The 18,423-nt window shown below is 38.8% G+C and overlaps 1 protein-coding gene across 7 annotated transcripts in view; it reads left to right on the top strand.

Annotated features, from left to right (window-relative positions):
• The window catches only part of MBNL3 (muscleblind like splicing regulator 3), a 131,800-nt gene that overhangs the window by 92,071 nt on the left and 21,306 nt on the right, over nt 1-18,423 (top strand). For all 7 annotated transcript variants that reach the window (XR_014292572.1, XM_082610866.1, XM_082610868.1 and 4 more), the window contains one exon: nt 6,306-6,470. Coding sequence is in view for 6 of the 7 variants with exons in the window: in XM_082610865.1 (XP_082466991.1) it covers nt 6,306-6,470 (165 nt within the window). In the remaining variant the exon portion in view is untranslated. The remainder of the gene's footprint in view (nt 1-6,305; nt 6,471-18,423) is intronic.

The following is an 18,423-nucleotide window of genomic DNA, read 5'->3' as shown; positions in this document are numbered from 1 at the left end:
TACTGAATTACCAGGATTTTTCAGCCATGATGATCACACACACCCCAGCGTATATATTCATAGAAAAAAAATTGTTACGAATTAGCTATTTTCTGGACCTGAATAGAATAACGGTTCATTTGCAACAGAAAACCAGGAACAGCCTCAGTCATATGTTGCCTCTTGTTCTCTTCTTGGAGGAAGAAGAAAGAACTTAGGAAAGGAAATGGCAAGAGAAGCAATTAGGCCTCTAAGGCCGACTTAGTGTGATGCCCTATAAAATTATTCTCACAAAGTTTATTCATTCATTCAGCAAACTTTTATGGAGTGGTCACTATTCACCAGGCACAGAAACAGCCCTGGAGGTTCAAAGATGAGGAAGATATAGTCCTGCCTTTAGACAAACTCAAAGTGGAATGGGGAGATAGGCATGCAAACAATGTATCAATGTACACAGTGATAAGTGCTATGATAAAAGGGAGTACAGGATGCGCCTGGAGACACAAAAGAGGGAGAGGGAAGTGGGGGTGGGGTGGGGAGAGGGGTTCAGGAAGATCTTTACAGAGAGTCATTTGAACTGAAAATCCATATTGGGTAGTGAGAGTCTGCAAACTTGGCTTCTGTCCTTACTGAGCTGCTTGTTATTTAGGACAAGCCATCTCATCAATTTGGCCTTCACTTTCTCTGTAAGATAAAAGTGCACAGATGTTCCTTAAAATCCGGTTCAGCCCTAAATGTTCCGATTCTGGTAATCAGGTTATCTTAGCGGGCTGCTGCAGAGAACAATGGTGTGATTGCTGAGCCTACTCCTCCCTTCGTCTTTTGGAGGTCGCCATCTGAAACATTTCTTGAGGCAGATAGGCGAGAACATTCTTCTGCCCTCCTTCCAGCTTCTTACCTATTTAGACTTGGTGTCTGGTTTGCACCGAAGTCATTGCCCTGTATATGTGTATATGGCATGTCAAGAAAGCAGAGTTCATGAGTTTGGGATTAGCAGATGCAAACTATATGTAGGATGGATAAACAACGAGGTCCTGCTGTACAGCACAGGGCACTATATATTCAATATCCTGTGGTAAACCATAATGGAAAAGAGTATGAAAAAGAATGTATACATATGTATAACTGAGTCACTTTGCTGTACAGCAGAAATTAACACGACAGTGTAAATCAACTATACTTCAATAAAATAAATTTTAAAAAAGGAAAGCAGAGTTCAGCAGAGATGCAGTGCTGACTGCAATTGGGGGAGTGCTTGGCTGGCTCATTAATTTTGCCTTCAATAAACTCAGGAAATGGTTTAATAAAGACATTTTTAAAAAGATTTTTTGTCTGCATCCCAAATTTAACTTAAAAGTTGTATGCAAGATTTTAAGGATGCTTTTTGTGCATATATATCAGTATTCATATATGGTACAATACTGGAGGATATCCATTTTTATAAAGACAGAACTCTAAGAGGAAGAAAGTGGGAAATTTGCCGTTAGTATACTGATATCTGGCTAATACTCAGTTTATGTTCATGTTGCCTCACTTTTAGCCATTTCAGATTGTTCCTAGCCCTTAATAGGTCCGTGATGGTTGTAGGAACCAGGCAACCTACTACATATCATTTGTAATTCTAAAATTACTGTTACTTCCTCTGAGAAGCCATGTGTACGCATATGTAAGTATGTTTCAGTGGGGCAGTATAATCAAGAGGATTTTTCATTTAACACATGATCATTAAAATGAAATAATTTTTTCATAGAAATCAAATCATCTCTTCATTGCCTTTATTTAACATTTAACTTTTAACTCTTGATAGCCTAGCAGAGCAGTGAGGTGTCTTTGAAAAGGTAATCCAGTTACCACTGTATTTGAGAGCTTTTTTCCCCCCATAATTCCTAATGTATTTGAAGAAGCAAGTCATTCTGCACACAGCTGTTCCTGTTAATATACTGGTGACTGACAAAGGGTAATTTTCAGCTTCCTGGGGTCCTTTTCTTATTCTGATAATTGGTAGAGCTTTCTCTCATGAACATAAAAAAGTACACTTCACAGGGGTTTTCTACCACCAAGTGCCTGGGAAGTCTTGTCTCTGACAGACTCTCACTCTCATACCTCCCAAGACTTAGGTGGGATTTGAATCTCTACAATGCTACTTTTCTCTTTCAGTCAAGTACTCTTTGTGCTCATCTGTGAAAAGCCTGAAGGTAGGAAAAAGGAAATAGATTGAAGTTTAGAGGTTTTATGAATGCTCTGCAACTTTTTCCTTTGTCTGTCATCAACTTTTTGATGCCAATGTATTTCAGAAGTTTCATTGGTCATTTATTCCCCTGCTGCTTTTTGGGTGCTTTTTCAAAGAGAGTAGATGGGAAAGGGGAGCGGGAAGCTTCATAGATATAGTAGTGCTTATTTCAGCAGAGAATCACTTTCCCATTGAATCGCCTTGCTATTTTCTTGACTCCGTATCACCGTGAAAAACCCAATGAGAATGATGTGTTTTTTTAAGGCCAAAGGAAATGGAAAAGGAGTGGAATTGAGGCGAGCCTAAATGAGCTTGCACTCTAATCTCTTCAATGCTTTAATTTTGTGTGTCTGTGGAGGGGAGGGAGAGAGGTTTACATGTCTTGACCAGCCTTAGCTGCTGTTTTTAGGATAGAGCCAGCTCTACCAGTGGATGGCAATTTTCATGGGTACGACATTTAGAGGCGTTTATGACATGGTCTCCTACTTTGCACTGAGCACATGGCAACTCTGAACCTGTGGGTCTAGAAGGAGGGCTTGGACAACATTGACTTGGCTTGGGAAACACAATGGGTGATTTTTTTCAGCCCAAGATAGTTTCTGGGCTGTTATAGACCTGATGTGATAGGGAGTCTTGTGGCCCATTCAAGAGTGCTTAGCAGGCCTCAGGAAAACATTGGAACCTTTCTACTCCATAGTCGCTGGTTTTCCAAAGGACAAAAACAATAAGTGATTACATACTGTGCTGGGCAGATCCCTCCTCAGCCTCCACCCCGTCCCATTCATACATGCTTACCAAAGCCTTAATCCCCTCCAAGGACTAAAAGCAAACGTTAGCAAAGGTCAAGAGCAAAGTTTGCCACCATTTCCCCAACTCCAATTAAAGTATTTTTGGCCTATAATTAAGTTTGGGCCTCTTGAAGAATGAATACAGGGGAGATTTGTTGTCACCAAGTGTTGTGCATATAAATATATTATCCTGAATCCTAAAGTCGTTTTGAAAAAACTTGAGGGGCTTGGCTTTCTTTTGAAATATTGTGTTCCACAGATAACATGGATGTTAAATTATTTGTTCTCATCTATTGTTTGGATAGAAAATGCAGGGTTTTTTTTTTTCTTTATAAGCTTTCTTTACCATAAGAAGCAGTCTCTGGTAAGGTAGTGTTGCTGTGCATTTGCACTGTTATAGAATTAAATTATGGATCCTGTCCTTCAAAAGAGAATGCTTTATAAATCAAGTAAAATCTCATAACTAAGATGAATAAGTTTTAAAAAATCTTATGCTGCCTCATATTCCATACTTTAGTTTTATAGCCTAACTTGATGTAATTTTTAAAGTGTAATTTTTTTTTCTATTTCTGTGTACCATTTTTGATTTGTAAAAATGTCATTAGTTTCCCAAGAAAAAGCTTAAGAAAAGTTATTATATATAAAGGACAGTAACGTAACAGCACAAAGGCGGGTAGTAATTCTTTACCTGTAGATTGGCAGGAAATGTGCCACATACACCATGTTCTCTCACTCCCTTCCATTCTCCTCTCCTCTCTGATTACATTCGGTGTAAATGACGTTAAAACTAAACTGTAACAAATGGCAAAAATCCTAAGGTATTCCTTTTCCTTTTTTTTTTTAAACTGATCTATTGTTTGGAATTACTGAATGTAAGAGAGAGTCCTCATCTAATTTTGGGGGCGCAAGGAGTGGGTTACAAATTGTGTTCTGTTTAAATGTTTATGGTTGTGTTTGCCACTTGTCTGGGAAAGCTATCAAGGTGGGTTTGCGATCCTAAGGCAATCCTGCTCAGCAGGTGCCTGGTTTCTTTTTTCAGGGCTGCTATGCAACTGTCCCAAAGCCTGGGAATTGGAGCAATGGTCCTAAATGCTAGTAGGCAGCAAGAGGAGAGATAGTCTAAGGAGAAGGAAGGTCAGGACTAAGTTGTTCAGACCTGGTTAGGGGGCAGGATTTCCAAATGCAGCTGCAGTTAGTGATAAAAAGACCTGAAATTCAGAAGAGGGGTTGGAGGTAGAGAGAGAGATTTAAGATCTGAGCAACTGCAGTGAGAGATGAAATTTTACCAGCATTTCATTTCTCCAGGGGAAAGAGATTAAGGAGGAGAGCAGAGGATTTAAGACTGTACCTTTAACGTTAGGGTGTGGGAGGAAAAGAGAAACCCCAGAAGTATAAACTACCATGCTTGGCTCTGGAAGCCACCAAGTGTCACTACTTCCCCTGAGCTGTTAATTCTGAGCCAGATAATCCAAGTTATACTGGGTGGAGGGTGGAGAATCTGGGAACTAAAATCCTTGTGACTATCTTTGCTTTGATGCAGGTTGTAGTAGGTGTAAAGAGAAGCTTATGTTTTCTCTTAGGGGGGACATTACTGGGGGCAACCCTCCATTACCGCAATTTTTAGCGCATATAAGGATTTCCTTATAGTCCTTATATGTGCTAAAATTATGTAGCTGTTTCCTAGGCTACTTAATGAGTTCAGGAAGACTGGGTTCATACCACCCTCAACTCTTACTACCAATAAATTCTTCCTTTTCCAGGATTTCCAGAGAAATATAAAGGCACATTGAAACTAAAGTATTATTTGATTTTATAAATAATTTGATTAAAAATTTGATCAAATTGGAGAAACAACAGGACAAGCCTGACGGAAAACAATAGTGGCTTCCTTGACTTCTCAAGCTTAAGTTATGCTCAGCTTCCTGCCAGGGGAGGTAAAATAAAAGAGATACCTCATCCCACTGATCTGATATTTAAAAGATCAGTTGCAGTGCATCTGGTTTTGCTTTATAGGTAACTCTCTAAAATTTTGAAGGACACACCTTGATTCTCAGTGAAATTATAGGAATGCTTGGATAACAAGATAACTAAATATGGAGAAGTGATTGCATAATCCGTTAAGGCATCATAGGGAAAATTCGTAGCATGTGTTGAAAACACTTGATGAACTAACTGACTTTCTCCTGGGAATTCGGGTGGCCTAGCAACTTGTGCTCTTGGGTTCAAAAAAAAGTTGCCTTTTTTTCCCACCCCTCCCTCCAGTAAGCTCACGCGCTATGAAGGATCTTAGCAACTGTGGGAAAAAGAATGGCTTGCAGTTGTGCTTATCTTAAAAGGATTATGGCGGACTTAGTAATCCAAATGAGAGAATCATTAGCTGCTTTGCCCAGTGCTCAAGAGTTAAACAAACACAACAGGTCACATTTGAGAATGTGATAAATACCTGTTCAGTGACATCCTTTGCTACCGCATAGTAAACATCATAATTATCAGCCATATCAGCATTTAGGTAATACCAAACGCATGTTTGGTTCCACAGGACTGACATATGATCCTGTCTGGAAGTGCTTAAACCATCCATAAAACATTCGAATACCGGACACTCCCAAGTACACTTTGGTCTCAATTATCCAAGTGATCCAGGGCCAGTGCCCCTGGAATCTACAGAACAGCATAGCCCGAAGGTAGAGATTTATTCTTTGATTAACAAAATATCAGTGGATTTCAGGATGTTTCTCACATTGTATGGATTCAGGAAAAAACTTTAGAGCCAAAATTATCCAGAATAATGGTCTAAAAGTTTTAAGATACATTTATGTGTATATATGTAACATTTTCCCTCAGTTTTCCTGATTGTATATGTAGATCCACACCTTAAATCATATTTATCATGCATGATGTATCATGTTGGGAAAATTTTATATAAATCTGTAATGTTATGATGATACACTATTCCTAATGTTTTATATTTTAAACATAAGTTGATGCGTATCAAAGTAGAGCAGAGCAAAGTGGCTAAGAGAATAAGTTCTGGAATCAGACTAACTGGGTTTTAGTTCTGGTTTTGTCACGTTAGCTGTGCAAGCTTCTCTCAGTCTCAGTTTCCTCACCTGGAAGATGAAGATTATGAGAGTATCAGTCTTAGGGGCCTTGTATGAAGACTGAATGCATTCATTCAAGTAAAGTACTTATGACATATACATAAGTACATCACATATGCTAAGAGATTAATAAACTTTTCTTATTTTCTTAGCCACACCAGATTTTTAGAAATATTCATGTAAATTCATCTAATCCTTCATTTTCAGGGTCGGTGTGCTAGAGAGAACTGCAAGTACCTTCACCCTCCTCCGCATTTAAAGACGCAGCTGGAAATTAATGGACGGAACAATCTGATTCAACAAAAGACTGCCGCAGCCATGTTCGCCCAGCAGATGCAGTTTATGTTCCAAAATGGTCAAATGCCATCACTTGTAAGTCACAGTGCTGCTTTTTTCAAAATTGCATATGTATGTCTTTTATTTTTTAAGGATATATATCTACATTGGAATAACCTTGCAGGGTCTTTGGGAAGTAAGTCACCAAAGGATTGAGGATGCAAGCTGATAGGTAATTGACAGGGAAGTTAGTCATCAAAGGATTGAGGATGCAGGCTGATAGGTAATTGACAGGGAAGTTAGTCATCAAAGGATTGAGGATGCAGGCTGATAGGTAATTGACACTACAAAGCTGCTGTGCATGTGAAGGGAGCAATCAGGTGCGTTGGATTTAAAACCTGGGTTGCAGGAACCATGAATGTAGTTTATAGAAGAACATTAATAAAGGAGCAGGGACATTTTAAGAGGAGGAAGAAGTTTGATTATTATTACATATAACCCTTTTAATTTTAGGATATTAATTCAAACAAATTTCCTTGCTCTTTGATGGTAGTTTTGTTGTTACTTTTTAATAGACTTTTTATTTTAAAATAATTTTAGATTTAAAGAAAAGTTGCAAAGATAGTACAGAGAGTTCCCATATTACCCCTCACCTGGTTTCTCCCACTGTTAATATCTTATATTTCCATGGTATATTTGTCAAAACTAAGGAACTGACATTTACACATTACTATTAACTAAACTCCAGACTTTATTCAGACTTCACCAGATTTTCCATTAGTGTACCCTTTCTGTTCCAGTGTCCAATCCAGGATACCACAGTGCATTTATTTGAATCCTGTCTCCCCTCTCTCCTCTGGTCTGCGACCATTTCTCAGTCTTTCCCTGTTTCCCATGACCTTGACAGTCTTGAGGAATACTGGCCAGGTAGTTGATGGGGGTTTTAACTTAATCTAGCCACAGTTTCCCTTTGCTGAAATTAATAATATTTTGGCGTCATTCTAGACCAATGTCTAGTATTTGTGTGGATCAGTGAGTTTAAATGGATCACCTAAAAAGTAATTTTGTCCTACGGAGAATTCATCTTGTCCTGATACCTTAAAATATAAAGTTGTAGGTTGGTCTTAGAGTTTTAAGGGGGAATTGAAAACTGTCCCTGTCTACTGAGTTCTTCCAGGTCTCAAATTTAGTTCCATGGTGTCTCATTCTAATTCCAGCTGGCCTACTTCCTTTTAATCATTATCCGGATACTAATTTGAAAGGCTTATGTTTTCTTTTTTGTAACCCACTTCATTGGTGACTATATAATGAACACACTGAAAACTGAAAGATGTTTATAGTATTTAGATGCAACAAAAATGTGGGAATAGGTCAATCTGCTCTCAGCAAAGTGTATCTCATTAGAAAGTTGTTTCTCAGAATTCAAGGATGTCTGTATAGATAGGGCACCCCTTAATTGGTACCTCTTTATAGATAATACAAAAAACAGGTGCTTGAGGCATTGACAAGTCACTAAAATTTTGTACCATGATACTCTTTCCAGAATGTCTAGAAAATTTTAAGTAGAATAAATAGATTTCATGTTTTATACTATTCATTTGCCAAAAACATTTGCCTTGGAATTCAGTGCTGATTAATTACATTGATAAATTTGTTCCCAGAAGGTCACCCTGGAGTTCCTCTTTGATCTTTAGTAATATTTTACATGGTTGAACTCCTTCAAACTCTGTCCTTAGCTTTCAAACACTGAAGTATTTCAGTTTGTCCTTACTCCTGAAGGGATAAGGAAGAGAAAGTGTTCTAGATACTGAGAATAGTATGAACAAAGCCACAGAGAAATGAATATGCTTGGTGAGTCCAGAAAATGTGAGTAGATGGGGAATAAAGCAAGGGAGACTTCTACCCACCATTACTACTCTTGGCCTCTTGTGGGATGTCCCAATTTCAGACTGAGCAAAGAATAGGAGCCAGATTTTATCACACACCTGAGCCCAGCATTTCCTATACAGCTGGAGCATATATTTTTTCATAGGTCAAGGGACATCAGTCAACTACCCTATTTCAGGGAATCAGAGAACAAGGGCCTGGGGTAAAACAGGGGTAAAGACAGAAGGCAGACTATTCATTCATCTTCCCTTCAGCCTCCAGTCAAGTATCTCCATGCCAAGTCTCAACCCTTCATGCATTATTGATTAGGGAGTGGCTTTTTAGAGTCCAATAAGAGATCCATTGAGTTTTTCAGCCTCTTGTGCTTTGATCCTCCATGCTTTCTATAATAGAATACATTTCCCTTTTTTCTTCAATGAGGGTAATTTCAGGCTGCAGAATATGACTGATATGACTCACAGCAATACAATTTATTTTATAGCATATCACAAGACATTGCTTAGAAGACCCCAGGGAACAATTGGAAATTGCTTTTCTACCTTGTAGATTATTTAACAGTAGCTGTTGTGATGTGATAAACTGATAAAAGATTGGTTTCTGTCCTTACTATGTGTACAAAAAGCTAACCTCGAGATGTTTGATATGCTCTTCTTTTGTGGTCTAGAAAGCTGCCTTGTGGGCGTGTTGTAATTGAGCTAGTGTGAGCAATTTTAAGTGACATTTACCAGTCTGACTTCAAAGAACTGTTCTTTATTATGGATCTTGATTTTACTATGGAAGTAACATATAATTTTACTTCATTTCCTTGGTACCTACTCTCCCCAAACAACTCTCTATCCCTTCTAACCACACCCCCCCTCCCGCCCTGATCATCTGATTCTTTTCTCTAAAATATTCAAGCTTCTGTTTAAATTTCCAGTCCTGCTGTCTGTCTGGCTGCATATTAAGACCCATTTGGTATCACTGCCTTGAACCTCAGGTCTTCCCACAAAGCACACTTTGATCTGTTTCTAGGATAACAGAAGAGCACATCTGCTTTTGGAAAATTGAGTATGTTTTGCTTATTATAAGCCCCCAGATAAAGGGAATGTCAACCTAAATGTAGCTAGAGAACAGAACTGTTCAGTGTGACTGAACTATGAATAAAAGCCACACCTAGTCAATTTGGGTGGAATGCTTACTGTAGCAGGCAAGTTTGTTCACTGTATCTAACAGGTCTGAATTGACATTTGCACGTATAAAATTCCACCTCAGAAAGCTCTTGTTAGCTTTATTGAGGAAGTTTAGCAAGTGAGGCAAAGGGTGTGACTCCCTAGTATTTTTCAGTGCAGTTTAAGAGAGATAGTTGCTGATGTTCACAGCAAAAAATTGTACAATTAAGAACTCCCCTTGGCATAATTAAGAGGCAAACACGAACACTGGAGAAGAATTTTAGGGCAAGCAGACACATTGGATTCCAACTCTCAAGCAAAGCTAATGTTTCAAAATTTCAGGTCTTTTCACGACTTGGAATCTTCATTACAGAAAGAAGTTTCCAAGGAAGGATTCTCACTGCTGGATGTAATATATGCATGTAAAAGGTGGATATGATGTTATAAGGCTATTAAAAATATTTTTGGCTCAGACATTTTGTATAATCTAGACCTGTCTATATCTAGTAAATTCCTTTTGCTTCTCTGTTTGAATGTGGTTATTCACATGGAAGCAGTTCTTTACACGCAGGTAAACTTGACCCAGTTGGGTGTATTCACCTGATGATTCATGCAGAGATTACTGGATCAGCCATCACGGTGTGCCAAGTCCTCTGGTCTGCTGTATGCTTTTCATGACTTGCATTCCTGTGGCCAAGTCATGGTGTTCCAAACCACAGAGGCTATAAACACAGGACTTCAGTCTTTTTCTTTATCACAGATAGAATCATCTGATGTCTGTCTGGACCCTCCTCACCTTTTTGCTTCATTTTTACAATTCTATTTACCAAATATATTCCTCAGAAACAAGCTTATATGTCTGTCTGACATTAATATAGTAAGGAATGAAGGTGATGTAACACTTCAGGACCAAATGGGGAAAAATAGGAAGTTGCAGTAGATAAGAGGAAGGGAGATATACTAATTAGTGAATAATTTCAGTATTTTTAGGCTCCCGTGTTTTGAATGTTTTTCTTCTTTAAATAGGACCTCTAAGATATTATATTACTCTATGCAACTTTGGACCGGGACAGATTTAAGTGAATAGAAGTAAAATTGCAAAATATTTATTTACTTTTTAAAAAATCTTTTTAATTAGTTAATTTATTTATTTTTGGCTGCATTGGGTCCCCGTTGCTGCGCACGGGCTTTCTCTAGTTGCGGCGAGTGGGGGCCACTCCTCGTTGCGGTGTGCGGGCCTCTCACCGTGGCGGCCTCTCTTGTTGCAGAGCACGGGCTCTAGGCACCGTGGGCTCCAGAGCGCAGGCTCAGCAGCTGTGGCACACGGGCCCAGGTGCTCCGCGGCATGTGGGACCCTCCCGGACCAGGGCTCGAACCCGTGCCCCCTGCACCGGCAGGCGGACTCCCAACCACTGCACCACCAGGGAAGCCTGTATTTACTTTTTAATTTTTGAAAATGTTAAATGATTTTGTAGTTAAAGATGAAAGGATAATATCCTTCCCTCACCAAGATACATTCTACATTTTGCATATTCATCCAGAGTTATAGTTTTTCTAGCTCACATAAACTAGTTTGATTGACTGAAGTATATATGCTATCTCCCTGTTGTCAGGGCTCTTCTATTAAAAAATTATCATTAAAAAGGTGAGCAAGACATTTTGTAGATTTAATGGAAAAGGAAATTCTGTCCATTTTCCAGATTACCAGTCTCATGGTCAGTACGGAAATTAGTGAATTTTAATGAAGATTCTTCAGTGAGTTTCTCAGTTTACCTACTCATGAAACGATGAATGACGACCTTTACGTCTTTCATCTCGATGTGGTGACATTCGGTGTTTTGTAAAGTGAGTTTTGCAAAATGTTCAAGTCAGTGGACGACAGGCATTATGTAATTATAAGGTTAATATGCTCTTAATATAATTATGACTGTCATTATCATGTGAAATTCCACATTGACTGAGGTTGAGCAGATCATATCACAGGAGTATTTGGAGTGATACCATGCTAAAAGCGCAAAATTTTATCAAGATTTTACTAAGTTTTCTAAAAAATTACAAAAGATTTTACTTTTAGATATAGCAACTGAGACCTAATATTATGCATTTGTTCCACAAATTGTTCCCAGGTGTAGGCTTACCTTGAGGTTAGTGAAGGCTCAGGGCCCCTCATTTGCGTGGTGTCGTGCCAGGGCCTTGGGAGGAGGCGTAGCAATGTGTTTACAACGTGTTTGTAAAATTTGCCAAAGATATTTGTGTATCCTTTGTTCTGAAGGCCTAAACTTGGGGCCCCACAGATCCTGGATTCACTCCTGATTGCAATTACTTGTCCAAAGTAGAGTAGTTATTCAGGTCCTTTCCCGAGGCTGTGCATGTCACACAGCTTAAAGCTCCTTTTAGAGTAAAGCAAAGTAAATCACACCAGCTGGAGGTTTGCTGCCTTGCCCCAACTCGGCTTAATATACAATGTGAAATCTGTTTTTTTTTAAAGTGAAATGAAAGTCCTACACTTTTGCTGTCAAACAGAGGGCATTTGTTCATGATACCTTTACAGTGCGCAGTTTCTTTGATAGTGACGAATCTCAACACTCTCCCTTTGTCCTCCCTCATATATTCCCAGGAGATAAATTAAAATGTAATCTCCTCTCAGCCCATTTTGTGTCCTCCTCTGGATCTGGTTAGCTCAGTTGGTGAGAGGCTGGTGCTAATGAGACCATGTGGGCCCATTAGCTTTCCTGCTCGTGGTCACAGTCTAAGCTCCAGCAGCTACCTCAGCGTGGCTTGCCGTTCATCACCAGTGAGGTGAAGGCAGGAAGTTGGGAGGATCTGTGAAAATCGTTTTCCCTGACGGAGGATAAAAAATCACAACAGCAACGAGAAACAAAGTCAGTGCTTGGCAATCTCACCTAGAGAGGCTGATATTTTTTTTATCACCATCCTCTTGCTCAGATCAGTAGAGTTCAGTGGTTTGTCACTGAGAGGGCCATCAGGAGACCTAGTGTGAAAAAATGTGGTTGCCCTCCCCACCTGATAATAATCTTTCCCCCAAATAATCCTAATCTGCCATAATAATCTTTATAGATGTACTAAATATTATTTGAAAACCTTCTTCACCTAGTCTCCCCTCTTAAACCATTCTGTGGATATCAGAAACATTAGCAATTCAATTGTCCCCTGGGACCACACATTTTGTAATAAGAAGTTGCATATTTCAGTCTGTAGTATCACTAAACCATTTTTTTTTTCCCGGAACTCTTCATCGGATACCTTTTGATACTGATGATTTAGCCACTCCAATTAAACACTGCCACACATACATATGTGTGGGGGTGTGTACGTGCATATGCACATGCATGTGTATGTGTTATACAGTACTCTGTGCCTCTCATACTGTTTAGCATTTCAAAAGACCGTTTGGGAGTGGCCTTCTGCTTAAAGTTTTCCCCAGCAGAGACCAAAACTGATGGATTTTTCAATCTCTCTGCCACTACTTTCGACCCCTGAGTGTTTCTTTTGTTTTGTGATTTTTGATTTGGATTTTTCTAACTGGTAAACCTAAAAGTAATCAATGGCTTAGGAATCCCTTTTGACTCAATTCACTAAATATTTCTTGAGCATCTACTCTGTGTCAGGCATTTATAAGGGTAAGAGATGGATTAAAAGGTGAATTAGAAACAGTCTCTACCCTCTAGGAGTATATGATCTAACAGTAGTGAAATGGTGGATTAATGTTTTCGTGATACCCTTCGTTTCTGCTTTGTACCTGATCCTCCGTATTTTTACAGCTTTGGGCTTTCTTTTTTCCTCCGTAGAGTATTTTTATTTTAGCCATGCAAGGTTTTGTTTTAGTTTGTGTTGTTGTTTTGGTGGCGGTGGTGGTGGTGTTTTGTTGAACCTCTGATAATTATAACCCTTTGCATCCATTTATCCTGGATTTGCACTGAGATGTCTCTAGTCTCCAGGCTTCCTGTGGGTTCTTTGCTTTTCTCAGCTCTTGCCATTTCCCCCTCCCCCCAAACCCTTCCTTTTTTCATACCCGTTGTTAAAACTGGGTAACCACTTGATTTTTTAAATACTTTTTCTTTCCTAGTGGTATACTAAAGTTAATTGAATTGTCACTGTTATTACATAGTGATTCACCAACAAATAATTTTTAGGGCAGTTCTTGTTCACGTCGCAGGAGCAAAGTTAAAATCCCCTCACCCATCTGAGGAAGAAGTCATTTACCCTTCTGCCAGATCCTTACCTCTAGGAATCAGCTGTGGATTATAATTCCTGACCTGTTCTGCAGCTTCTCCCACCACCTACAGGCAGATCCAAACCATGACTTGTTCCCTCTTTCTTGCGATACTTTACACCTTTTATACGCACAATAATCTATCGACCCTTCCCCTACGTGTCTTCCTTCAATGCTTCCCCTTATTTGGAGACTTCCATGATTAATAAGGTCAGAAAAGCCAGGTCTAGGTGAGGATAACTATTCACTTTGACCCTTGAATGTATTTGTTTTTCTTCGCTCTCTCTTGGGCCACACTGACTTATTCATTAACAAGTGTGATTAGTACATAAACACCACTATCGGCTTGCATCTGTTTATAAAGTTCACTCTCAATTATTGAGGGACCAATTAACTAGTCTGGAGGTTATGTGGGCCTCCTGCAGTGTGCCTTTTCGCCACTTCCGTCCCCCTAGAACAACGCTCAGAGAATGTGGACATGACCAAGCAAAAACTGTGGAACAAAAACGATTCAGTTTTGCTCCTCGTGAACATCTAGTAAAGTCTGATGGAAACAAAAATGATACATTTCATTGTGCTTTGGGATTATCTAAGGATAGAAATACGCATGGTGGCTGGTGAAAGGGGCTTCCTTTTGTACTATATAAATGCTTGTAAATGAGTAATAAAATTAAGGTCTTAGGAGTGCTAAAGTTAAGAGTGCTATTTTTCTGGTATTAAAATCAAGTCAACAAATTGTTACCAAATGTTTACCATCCTATAAAAGAAAATGCTTAGTCATCCACCTTTAGACAGGAGTTTAGAGAGAGGAGACCTCAATTACGATGTTGCCTTCAGGCCAGGATTAGCCTAAGTGACTTAAGTGTCTTGCATTCATCCAACAATACTTGTAACTGACCTTGTATATTATTCAAGTAACTACAAATAGATCTAGGCTGTGGGGAGATGCAGAGATGGATTTAGCATAACATTTAATTTTTATTTCTTTATACTAGCCTGAGGATTAACTCATTTTAAGTAATAAATCAGTGTTACTAAGATGTATATGTAAACTAGACATATTTATTTGAGGCATCATTTTTCACTGAGTTGTATTATTATTCAAAGGTGCTTCAGAATCCCTTAAGGCCAAAATGTGGTGGCTCCTAAAATTTTACCTTTACAGGAGTCCATCTATCTCCCCATTCTTAGTCACTGAGTAGTTATTGTTTTATAAACAAATAGTTAAGAACATGAATTTTACTAACTATGTAAAAGAACATTTTGGGGAATACTTTAGTATCTGTTTCTAAAGTCTAACTTCTTCGACTTATGGAATCTTGCTACAAGTATTAAATGCACACCAATAGATTTTTATATAATTAGTGCTTTACTTCAGAAATTGATGGAGTGCTTTATTTTTTGGAATCTTGTAGAATGAGGGTCAGCAAAATTTTCTCTTAATGACTAATAAATATTTGAGGCTTTGTGGGACAAGAAACAAAGTTGAGGATATTGTGTAGGTACTTTTGTAACAAGAGAGAAAACAGATAGCCACACTTTTTGTTATATAGGTCTACATGTGAGTGCAGTGGAATTTATTTATGGACACTGAAACACGAATTGCATATAATTTTCATGTGTTATGAAATATTACTCATCTTGTACTTTTTTTCAACCATTTAAAAAGGTAGAGAATAACAAATGCTGGAGAGGGTGTGGTAAAAAAGGGAACCCTCCTACACTGTTGGTGGGAATGTAAATTGGTACAACCGCTATGGAGAACAGTATGGAGGTTCCTTAAAAAACTACAAAATAGAGTTGCTATATGATCCATCAATCCCACTCCTGGGCATATATCCAGACAAAACTATAATTTGGAAAGATACATGCACCCCTATGTTCATAGCAGCATTATTTACCATAGCCAAGACATGGAAACAACCTAAATGTCCATCAATGGATGAATGGATAAAAAAGATGTGGTATATGTATACAATGGAATATTACTCAGCCATAAAAAGAGAATGAATTAATGCCATTTGCAGCAACATGGATGGACCTAGAGATTATCATACTAAGTAAAGTAAGTCAGAAAGAGAAAGACAAATACCATATGATATCACTTATATGTGGAATCTAAAATGTGACACAAATGAACTTATCTACAAAACAGAGACAGACTCACAGACATAGAGAACAGACTTGTGGTTGCCATGGGGAGGGGTGGGGGGTTGAATTGGGAGTTTGGGATTAGCAGATGCAAACTAATATGTATAGAATGTATAAACAACAAGGTCCTACTGTATAGCACAGGGAACTGTATTTAATATCCTATAATAAACCATAATGGAAAAGAATATGAAAAAGTAGTGTGTATATATATATATATATATATACTGAATCACTTGGCTGTACACCAGAAACTAACACAACATTGTATATCAACTATACTTCAGATAAAATTTTAAAAAATAAAATAAAAATGTAGAAACCACTCTTACCATTCTGGCCATACAAAAACAGGGCAGGCTGGATTTGGTTCAGGAGCTGTGGTTTGCCAACCGTTACCCTAGAACACAAGCTCTTAAACAGTAAGTCGTCCATAACCCCACACCAGGGGTGAGTTTCATGAGGTCCTTGAACTTCTTGAGATCAGATGCAGTTTATGCACATATGAATTTTTCCGTGGACAGGGTCTACAGCTCTCATCAGACTCTCAGAGAAGTTCAGGACTCGAAAAAGATTAGGTGCCCCTGTTCTAGAGGCAACTCACCAAATTTTAGAAAGCATTTCCTAAGGCCCTGATAGTTCCTAGGTACTGTGCAAGTAACTGGTAGCTCGCGGGAATTACCCTAGCAGCTAATACTGCAAGAGACATTGAGGGTAAATGATTGTCTAGGTGATCGTTTTATTCATATAGTCAGTTGTCGCCATCATTCTTGTTGGTTTCATAAGTCTCAGAGAAAGATGAAAATCCATACCCCCTGTTCTAGGAGGAAAAGTTTTCTCATATTTTCAAATATTTAGGAAATAATTTAGGTTTGAGTGAATATCTGAAACATATTTAAGTGCCCAGACCATTCAGGCTGTAAATAGAAATCAGATTCAACCTGTTAGGTACCTTTTTCTTTAAAATTAAGATTACCCCACTAATTGGTTCATGTTAGCTCAACTGACATCAAAGCCTGCAGTATAGGTATAGGAAGGATTAAAGTTGCTTATTAAAATTGAATGTGTGAACTTGCAGGCTGCCTGACATAACAGGTGGCTGTTAACTAAAGCTAAGCCCTTGAATGTTCAAATTCATGAAAATGGAGTAGTTACCCTGGGGCAGAGGTGGTGGTGAGAAACAGAAATGTCCATTTGAAAATAAATAAGAAACTCAGGAGTTCCTCCCTGTGCCCGAGGGTTGGGAATTAAAAAACCTGCTTCTTCTCAATAAACAGTAATAGAATGAAGTTTATACCAAGGAGGAAAATGGTTATAAAATCTACAATACTAACTTTAAAACCTAAACATGGCACAGTATAACCTTACAAACCCTAAACTTTTTCAGCAAGTCCCTTGCACTATTTATATAGACTTTTAATTTTCAGCTTGTTTTCATACAATTGGAACATGTAACAAACGTGAGAGGGTTAAAACATATTCTAAAGAAAGCAGAAGTTAACCAGGAAATTTCCCCCCCAAAATGAAGGAAAAAATACAGAAGTTCAGAGCTATTATAAATAGGAAGCATTGCTTACATGTACATTATTCTTAAATATTATTATTATTTTTTTTTTTTTTTTTTTTTTTTTTTTTTTTTGCGGTATGCGGGCCTCTCGCTGTTGTGGCCTCTCCCGTTGCGGGGCACAGGCTCCGGACGCGCAGGCTCAGCGGCCATGGCTCACGGGCCCAGCCGCTCCGCGGCATGTGGGATCTTCCCAGACCGGGGCACGAACCCGTGTCCCCTGCATCCGCAGGCGGACTCTCAACCACTGCGCCACCAGGGAAGCCCTATTCTTAAATATTATTAATTGATCGGTTATTTATTAGTGATTAATGATTTTTTAATCTGGAAAATTCACTCACCTGCAAGTTTTCCTTTTAATTCAATAGTTTTCATTCCATAAGAAGTATGACATGTCCCTATACCCTGTTACATCACAGCGCTAGTTAGGCTGGGTCAGCCCTTGGCTTTTGTCCTCAAAGCTTAAAGCACCTCCCTGACTGCCCCGTCATCTTTGCTGCCACCTGGTGTCACCCCTTTCCTCTTAAAGCTCTTGGCCACCATGCCTTCTCTACTTAACCCTGGTGAGTCTTGCCAGTTTGGGGAGGAGGGGGCATGCTCTTTCTGCCCTTCCTAATTTGCTAGTTAGCTAATGATAAGCTCATCTAAGGTAGAGTGCTAATGGGGAAGTCCTTCCTTCCAAGCTGAATGTGGTTTATAACAGGGGTTTCATGGAGAAGGCTGTGCTATTGAAAGTTTCAAGTCTGACTAGGGAGTGGCGCCATGAATATAGATCGCCCTTCACTTCATACTCCATAGACTTCTATTCTACCTGCATTTAGAGCTGTTCCTATTAATGTGATTTAGCAGAAGTTGTGGGCATAGCGTGGCAGTGCAACAGATTATTTTTTTAGTGAAAAATAAAAAGAAAGCAAGAAAGAACAATGCTGCTATTAGTAATACAAGAGACATCACCATTTGCGTGACAATGCGCTACCTACCTTATAAAGTCACTATTAGAAATGTACTATATTTAACCATGATGTGTTATTCATTCATTAAAATGCTTACATTTATTTTTAA

Source organism: Mesoplodon mirus (genome assembly GCF_964341445.2).
Source record: "Mesoplodon mirus genome assembly, chromosome: X".
NCBI classification, from domain to species: domain Eukaryota; kingdom Metazoa; phylum Chordata; class Mammalia; order Artiodactyla; family Ziphiidae; genus Mesoplodon; species Mesoplodon mirus.
Note: the sequence above shows the minus strand (reverse complement) of the source record. Positions and strands in the feature narration are given on the sequence as shown.